Genomic DNA, 9,148 nt, shown 5'->3' on the forward strand with positions numbered 1-9,148 from the left:
CAATGTTTGTGAGGTCTCACTAATAGATGTAGAAAGCGTCTCATCTCCCATCTTTTAGTTTCATCCTCCCTCTTTTGGAGAATTCTCACTTATGAGTATAAACATCTCTTTGCACATAAATACAGAGAAATTAAACTTTAATTTTTTTTAAATCAAAATAAAAAACAAAATTTTTAAAATTCTGTTTAAAATGAGAAAATCTGATTCATTAACATTTGATCGTCTAATTTTCTGTGTTGGGACTTGTCTTGATTGAAACTGGAATAGGGTGTGTTTGTGAGCCTCCGGCATATCACAGTGTATTTTATACCCGTGTCATCACTCTGCGTGTGTGTGTGTGTGTGTGCAGCTGCGGGCGGGTCCGTTTGATGAGTTTCAGATTGCCACCATGCTGAAGGAGATCCTGAAAGGGCTCGACTACCTGCACTCTGAGAAGAAGATCCACAGAGACATCAAAGGTGCGGCAGGTGCTGGTTAGACTGTAGCGCCCGGACCTCCAACACCGATTCGAATATTATATCATTTAAATGAAAGTAAGATTCAGAATCTGAGAATTGGTGCAGGTGTTGGTGCCTTAGGGGAAACGAAACTTCCCACAATTGACGACCTCTTTCATTGGAAGCCAGTCCATTTAATTTACGCTGCAGGATCCATGCAGAAAGCTTTCTGTTGAAACTGATCGCTACTTGATTTTCTCACATTTTACAAAAGATTTTCATATTCTGCGAGGCTGTGACACTCGAGTGTTACTGAGCTGGGTATTGAAGTAAACACTGTCATAGAAACAATGAAGAACTTCAACATGTTCTCATTACCAACTGTGAAACAGCTCTCAAGATGCTGATCCACCCACACAGGCCCGAGAGCAGGTTTAACATGAGGTCTGAGTAGTTTGATTCACCCTGATGTGTTTAAATCATATTTCAGCCTACTTATGGAACAAAATGACTGGGCGTGCATTAAAAGTTAGTGAGGGTGATCTCTGCCTGTGCAGATATTCTTGGAAAAGCGCGGAAAACGATTCTAATGTTCGTCAAACTACGTCTTTATTGATATATACTGATGTGTCAAAAGTCATCTTTAAGAGTACAGAGGAAGTCGTCAGAAGGAGGAAATGGAAAAAAAATTATTTCAAACCCGTGAAATTGATACTTACTTGATACTTATTCTTTAATATGTGCTAACTTTGTAGCTGTAGGGGTTCAGAGATGAAGGATGGCCGCTTTAGTGGAAATCTGGAATTCTTTTGCAATTTTTATACTTAATTTGACAGCATTAGAATCAGAATTACATTTATTGCACAAAATAACTACCATTAGTTGATGATGTTACTCAGTCTGATGATGTTGCAGAAAGGTTAAATTATTTGCTTCTCTGCAGCTGCCAACGTCCTGCTGTCGGAGCAGGGTCAGGTGAAGCTGGCAGACTTCGGAGTGGCAGGTCAGCTGACAGACACGCAGATCAAGAGGGAAACCTTTGTGGGAACGCCGTTCTGGATGGCTCCTGAGGTCATCCAGCAGTCCGCCTACGACTCCAAGGTAAGACACCTGTTTATACCGTTGCAGATTTCATAAAGGCCATTCATAATCCTTAGCTTATAACTAGAAGGTAGTTGTGGGAATTTCAGAATGCAGAACCACCTCATATTCATTCAAATTGAGCAAACTCTGGCTGTACAAATAAGAGACATTTAGAGGAAGTGTCTTATACAACAGTTCTGCTTGTTTACATTACCCGGACAGCGTGAACTTTTGAAAATGTCCATCAAAACCTGAAGCTTGTACTTCCACTTCCATCTTACAATGAAACTCTAACTTAAAGTCAACAACAGCCATGTAACAATGAGCTTGACGACTCTGCTGAGCATGTGCTTGAAAACAAAAGAAAACTGCCAAATTTGATCAGAATTACACTGGACCTGGAGGCATAACACGAGTTAAATGTAAAACAAACAAAATACTTTCTATTGTGCTGCCCTTCTTCACATCCATTCAGCCCCTCTTGGAAACTGTAATTATCCAATTATGTCTGAGGTGCCATAAGTATGCAAGGCACGACAGTCATACCTTTCTATATATGTCTTATTTGCACAAAAGGACAGTAGGCAAAGCATGTTTTCACATTTATTTTTAGACTTTATTTTGTTGTTGTTGCTTTTTGCATATAGTTTTTGGGTGTGTTTTTCCAAAGAATATACGCTAAAATTTGATTTCATTTAAGAGCCTGCACATACTGGTGTATTAGCTATACTGTTAAGTTAGGCATTACCCTAATATTGGGTGGTTGTCTAATAAATTTGTTAAACTTGAGAGAAAATTGTTTTCTCATAAGTTTAATGACTTTGGGCAAGGTTCACAACAAAATAAAGTATAAAACTAGTCTTATGTTAAGCTAATAGCTTTTCATAGTCAAAAATACAAACGCTAAGGAATGGAGAAACCTGTGCTTGTTAGCATGTTAGCATGCATTTCTAAAAGGCCTGATTGTGATGCTGAATTGGTAGTCGTAGTTGCTACACAGAGATTTGCCGACGTTGTTCTACCTGTTGTAGCTGCATAGTGTCACAAGTGGGGCAGCTCTTGTGTAGTGTTTTTTTTTTTAATTTTTTTTTTTTATTGGAGCTTTAGCTTAGCTCATGCCTCTGAGAAGATAGAATTTCAATAAGCCGTGAACATGAGAACTGGAAAGAACAAAAACTGTCCACATGCAGCCATTGTTTGTTCATTTTTCCCCTGTTCATTTTTTTTTGTTTTTTGGGTTTTTTTCTTCACGATTCTTCCTCTCACCCTGCGACCTGCACATAGTGTCCTCACTGTCAGGTGAAAGGGTAAGTGGCCTGGTGCTTATGTAGTGCTTTTCTACTCAATTTGAGCACGCATTTTTACTTTAACTGAGGAGTCAAAGCATTTTTTACTGCAAACCATATTCACCCATTCACACAGTACTTTATTCAGTACCTTTAAGCACTTTAAAACTAACAAAATCACTGCAGTGGATGCATTTAGGACAATTTGTGCTCCGGTGTCTTGCACAAAGACATGAATGATCAAACCACTGACCTTCCAGTTAATAGACAGCCCCCTCCAGGCGATCATGGTTATATTGGTAGCATACCCTTAATATCGGTCAGTCTGCATAGCTGAAGACGTACACAACCAGGCACCAGTGTGGTACCATTAGTCCTGCATAAGGTCAGGTTTAACAGCTGTGTACTGTATTTAGCAAGTAGTAAAAAGACAGAACCTTATTAGCCCCAAAAGAGAAAGTAGAAATCACAGACACAAAAACTATGAGGGACGTAATTAAAACATGATATAACTGAAAGTTAAACTTTAATGCGACAGTCTTTACAGCAGTGGTGCTAGCGGTTATATCAGAGTTTAGCGTAGCATTAGCAGCAACTCCAAACTCTCATCATCCTCAAACATCTGTCTTGTTAATTATATGGTTTTTAAATATGCCCACACTTCTCCTTTTGTTTGTTTGAGGAACTGAGTAATTACATTTTATAAGTTCTATGAGGAAAACTGAAGACTGGGCACATTTCAGCTGAGTAAGTCTTTGACACCTTGTTGTCTCAGCCTGAAGCGAAGTTTCGGAAATAACTCTTCTCTTGCCTCAAGCATATTGACGCACAGTCTAACCTCTTGAAGCCTACAGGGGTTAGGAGTAGGATTTCAGTTTGCTCTAACCCCCTTTTTATTTATTACTATTACCTATGCGCAACACCTGAAAAGCCTTTAACAGAAAACTTTTAATCAGTGTTTGAGACTTATTTTGAAAGAACCATCTTTTAGATTAGTGCAAATTTTCCTAGCTTTCCTTAATTCAAACAGCACCTATCCTTATACCAAGACAAGCGTATCTCACCCTTTAAAAGTCCACCAGGTCTTAAAAAATAAAAAAATAGACTATCCAGCTTTGTGATTTTCCTCCTACTCTGTTTGCGTGTTGCTGTAGCAACCCAACACATGTGGATTTGTTGTTGTGGCCCACTTTGCATTATTTCCACCGTCCTCTAGGGTTTATTTGCATCCAATAGAGACGCTGCTGCCATAGTGGCGATTTTAGCTTTTATTTGATGATGATGATGATGATGATGATCGTCCACTTGGTCCCCAGTTTAGAAGGGATTCCCTCACCGTGTCCTTTGTTTGTGTATCAAACCAATGACTTCAGCAGTGAATGGAGTTAGAAATGCACCTTGCACCTGCTGGCATCAAACACGCAGGTTTTGATGCAAGCCACAGAGCAAACAAAGCTCTGATGAAATTTGTATAAAGAGGCGGAGCTGCTTTCTGTCTGCTTGTTTTATAAGTGTGTTCTTTGGAAATAAGGCAGATCCATTAGGGTGTTTTCACTTGACCTCTTGATGTGGTTTGGTTCATGTGTCTTTGTGCGTATATGTAACGCTGCCTTCATGTGCCTTTGTGATTTATATTGTGTATTTTGGCCTTAGAGGGATCAGATAACAAAAAAGGTCTATAAATGATCTAGAAATGTGACCAAAAACTAATTTAAGCCGGACTCGTTCATTATCTCTCTGGCACAGTTTAATTGCTCAAATATCTGCAGGAGACCATCATTTAAAGCAGGGGTCCCCAATTTTCCCTGCAGGTTTTAGATATCACACCTGAATCGCATGATTAGCTCATTACCAGGCCTCTGGAGAACTTCAAGACATGTTGAGAAGGTAATTTATCCATTTAAATCAGCTGTGATGGATCAAGGACACATCTAAAACCTGCAGGGACAACGGCCCTCGTGGACTGAGATTAGGGACCCCTGATTTAAAGGTTGTTTTTTTTTTTTTTAGTTTTAAAGGAATAATCATGTAGTTTGTGAAAAACAAAAACAGGTTCAAGTATGAATGAATGTTTGAGTCTGTAATGTTTTGTTTTTTTGTTTTTAAAACCCTCTTTAAAGGGAAGGAAGACAAAGTGCAACTTGTTGAAATACCGAAGGCGGTTTGGTTACGTAAATGTAACCTGAGAAGTTAGAACAAGCCTGCAAACAGAAGACAGCCATTGTACTTTGCAGTGTGTGTGTGTGTGTGTGTGTGTGTGTGTTGCCTAATCTCATATCAGACCCGGTCACAGACTGTCAGTTGTCCTATTAATACATCGACCATGTGACTTTGACCAGAGGTATTTGAATCTCCGCACCATTTACAGAAGCACTTCCTCTGTCATCCAGCAGTATTTTCAACTTTCTCAAAATAATCTTGTTAGTTTATGTTACAGCCACTCATAACCCATAATTCAGTTATATTTCTAAGAAGTCTTGCCCTGTTTTTCAGTGACTAGCCTGAACAGCCATTAGCGTGAGAGCAGTGTAAATACAGAGGAGAAGCCTGCCAGAGGCTGATTCAGGACAGTGACATGACCAAGAAATGTAAATGTTTTTACAAGTTGAATATGTTTCTTTAACTCTGCCCTACTGTTTGCCACTAACACCACAGTTTCCTGTGGGGTTTAGTCCGTAGAAGTAAAAAAAAAAAAAAGCAGACAGGAAGTGGGGGGAACCTCAGCCAGATCGAACTGTAGATAAGTGTAAGGGTTCATCTGATGCACAGATCAGCTGCTCTGCATCACTGGTTGTATTAGAGGTGGAAGAGGCTCGGATCGCCCTTTTTATTTCTTTATCTATTTTTTAAATAATAGTGGTCTGCCTCCAGCTAGGTTAATAGTTCAAAAAGGTGGTGCCTCCTACACTTTATGTTGTGTTGAGCTACAGGTGAGAGTTGTGCATACACTCACCTGGATAGTTTTGGCACAGAACTAATTTTTGTTAAATCCTTCTACATATTACAGAATTTATGAAATTACATTAGAGAAAAGAAAACACTGCAAAAGCTAAAAAAAATAAATAAATACATAAATGATGAAACAAAGCAGACGTGTTATTGGGGAAACAATAATGCAATGTTCGACCTGATGAAGTGACAAGCTAGCAGTAAATGGCTAACATGAATATACAGTATCATATGCATCACTGATTAAAACACACGTTACCTCGTCTTGTTTTCCTCTCACAACAATGATGAAATCTTTGTCACAATATTGTGTCCCCAGAAACCTTTCTGTTTTTGCCCTGTCTTTCTTCCCTCACGCCCAATCTGTCACGGCACATTGCTGTTCCTGGTTTGGTAAAATTTTATTCTACTTTCTCTGTATTTTTAGTGCTTTTGCAGCATTTTTCTATTTGCTGGAGTTTTATTAGGTTTTTTTTTTTTTGAGTGCAACTTAACGGGACCCAGACTCAGACACAAATTTGGTCTTTTTCCTCTTTAGATGGAAGAAATCTAAGAAAACCTTATCATGAATAATCTCTAGATGAGGATTTTTGTAGGTATTTATTGAGGATTAACTTGTTTTCTACCATTTGGTGTCCATAGGGGGGGGGGGGTGTGTGTGTGTGTGTGTGTGTGTGTGTGTGTGTGTGTGTATTCCTACCACATGCTGCCATATGGTCAGTGTGACTGTAATGGAGCTGGCAGAGTTAACAGTCAAATAGTGACTGAGCATCCTGTAGTAATGTGACCCTGAACAGCACTGCTACAGCTGAAGTCTGTGTGTCTGTGTGTGTGCATATATAAGACAATGTCTGCTTCTTGCCTGGTCTGCCACATGATTGTTAGAGCAAGTTGAGAAGATGGGATATTCAATCGTTCATGCATGAGTAACTGCTGTCTGTGTGTGTGTGTGTGTGTGTGTGTGTGGACTGGTATTAACATCTTCATGGGGACCAAAAATTGGTAGTTTACTATACTTGTGGGGACAAACAGCCCTCGTGGGGACCAAAATCACAGTCCCCACAAGTTTGAAGGCATTTTTGAGACTCAAAATGTGGTTTTAGTGTCAGGTTTAAAATTAGGTTATGGTTAGGTTTAGGGTAAGGGTCAGGGTTAAGCATTCATTTTTGATGGTTAGGGTAAGCGGCTAGGGAAAGCATTGTGTCAATGAGATGTACCCACAAGGATATAAATACAGGTGTGTGTGTGTGTGTGTGTGTGTGTGTGTTTTACTCCTTACCAGCTTGACATATGTTTAGTGGGTGTCACAGCCACTGTGCAAACAGAAAGTCACCCTGACTCAGCATGTTGGCGTGTTTCTGCCTTTATGTATTAATAGCTGTACAGCCTGTATTCCTGTATCAAAGTTGTGCTAAAATAATCTTTACCCAATCACATGAAGTCATTTATAAGGTTAAAACAAAAAATTCAGATTCCTTCATGTGTCTCTGTCAGTTTGTTGTTAAGAATACAAAATCCCCTGTGTTGTCTGGGTATGAGTATGTCTGCTTTACATAGCCATAATCCACCTATAAACATGCAAAAAGTCTGTTTAAAACTTTGATCACTGTCAATAACATGTAAATGTCTTTATTGTTTGCCCCTCCCAGGCGGATATTTGGTCGCTGGGCATCACGGCCATCGAGCTCGCCAAGGGGGAACCGCCGAACTCCGACATGCATCCAATGCGAGTGCTCTTCCACATCCCCAAATCACCTCCTCCAACACTGACTGGTGATTTCTCCAAAAGCTTCAAAGAGTTCACAGAGGCTTGCCTCAACAAGGACCCTTCTTTTGTAAGACTCACAGCTGACACACGCATTTAATGCAATAAACCTTTGAGGGCTTTGTAATTTAAAAGTATTTAGCTGCCATATCCTTTGAGTTCTATTCACATTAAAAATCTATGTTATTTTAACACTGGTGGAAAGTGCTTAAAATTTTCTCTCTGCATTTCTGTGACATTTCTGGTTTTACTTTAGCGCTTTATCCCTTTAATTCCTACTTGGAGTAATCCATATTTCTCTTTTCTGAACTAAGTAATTTCTGTCACATTTCGCTCCTGCTTGTCGAACAAAATAACTCTGTGTGCATCAGAAGTTAGTGAGGGTGGTCTCTGCCCTTGGGAAAAACCCAGAAACGATCCCAATGGTTGTCAAACCGTGTCTTTATTGATATATACTGAGGCATCAAATGTCATTGAGTGTACAGGAGAGGTCGTCAGATCTTGTTTTTATGGGGAAAGAGTTAGAGCAGTTGCATTTATGTGACCAACAGTGTTGGTAACTTTCTGAGGTCGTTTTTTTTTTTTTTTTCTTTTTTTTTTCCAATTACCCAAAATAAGCTGCCTTGTATGTTTTGTTGTAAACCCAGAGTTCATGTAGCCTTCTGTACATTTACCTCTAAATGTACTGAGTTTAACTCACTGCTTAGCGTTTTGATATTTGCAGCATTTCTTTCAGCACATCACGAGAAACTAGCTTTGATTTCCCTTAATTTAGCCCACTCGGTCTGTATGTAGCTGGCTGATGGAGCTCCTTACTAGCTGACAGTGTAAAAGATGCGATGTTATTATAGCTAGCTAAAACTAAAACTCATTGTGGAACATACAGTTTAGTTGACTCAAATAAAATAAAATAAAAAATTTACTTTTGAAAAAAATGAATACTAAGTGAAACAATTTTGTGAACTTCCTAGAGAACTAACTAAGCTAAAATAAAAATGTAAAGGAAAACATCCTTAGTTTTAGTATCTGTTAGTTTGTGAGTCACCGAAAGACTCTGGATGTCCATGAGACAATGACACATTATGAGTCACCTGCTTTCAAAAAGTTTACTGTTTTTTATCGCAATACCTCGACTAATTTTTCCCCAAATCTTGCCTCTGGCACATGCGTTTGTCACTGTTCAGCTAGAAAGAAGTCTGAGAAACTAAATAACATTATTAGCAGCATCCAGAAACACTGTAACAGAAGCAGATTGGTTATTTGAAAAATTAACTTAATAACCAGTAGGTTGAACTACAAAACGAATTTGCTACTTGGTATTTGTTACACTGGTGACCACATACAGCTAAGGAAATTGTTAGATTGTAACAAGTTCCAGATGGCAGTCGCTTCCAGGTGTCAAACCTGGGCTACGTTTGGCGTTTACAGCTCATTTATGGACCTAGAAGTTGCGTTAGCTCAACGTGGTCCAGGTATCGCCACACACCTGACATCTGGCTGATATAAGGTGAACCTGGGGCTGAGTTAATGTAGCCTGAGTCAACACCATCTGCTTCCCAGCTGGGCCCACCGGGGTGTGGGAAGCACTTGGATAAGTGGCACTGGTGTCAATACTTAGGCACTATTTA

At 39.4% G+C, this 9,148-nt stretch overlaps 2 protein-coding genes across 2 annotated transcripts in view; both read left to right on the forward strand.

Annotated features, from left to right (window-relative positions):
* The window catches only part of LOC146522634 (uncharacterized), a 518,363-nt gene that overhangs the window by 82,035 nt on the left and 427,180 nt on the right, over positions 1-9,148 (forward strand). The gene's annotated exons all lie outside the window — the stretch shown is intronic.
* The window catches only part of LOC146522636 (serine/threonine-protein kinase 26-like), a 46,177-nt gene that overhangs the window by 32,636 nt on the left and 4,393 nt on the right, over positions 1-9,148 (forward strand). The window contains exons 5-7 of the mRNA XM_085153546.1: positions 350-458; positions 1,381-1,538; positions 7,405-7,590. Coding sequence (XP_085009672.1) covers positions 350-458; positions 1,381-1,538; positions 7,405-7,590 — 453 coding nt within the window. The remainder of the gene's footprint in view (positions 1-349; positions 459-1,380; positions 1,539-7,404; positions 7,591-9,148) is intronic.

Source organism: Neolamprologus multifasciatus, chromosome 3 (genome assembly GCF_963576455.1).
Source record: "Neolamprologus multifasciatus chromosome 3, fNeoMul1.2, whole genome shotgun sequence".
NCBI classification, from domain to species: Eukaryota; Metazoa; Chordata; class Actinopteri; order Cichliformes; family Cichlidae; genus Neolamprologus; species Neolamprologus multifasciatus.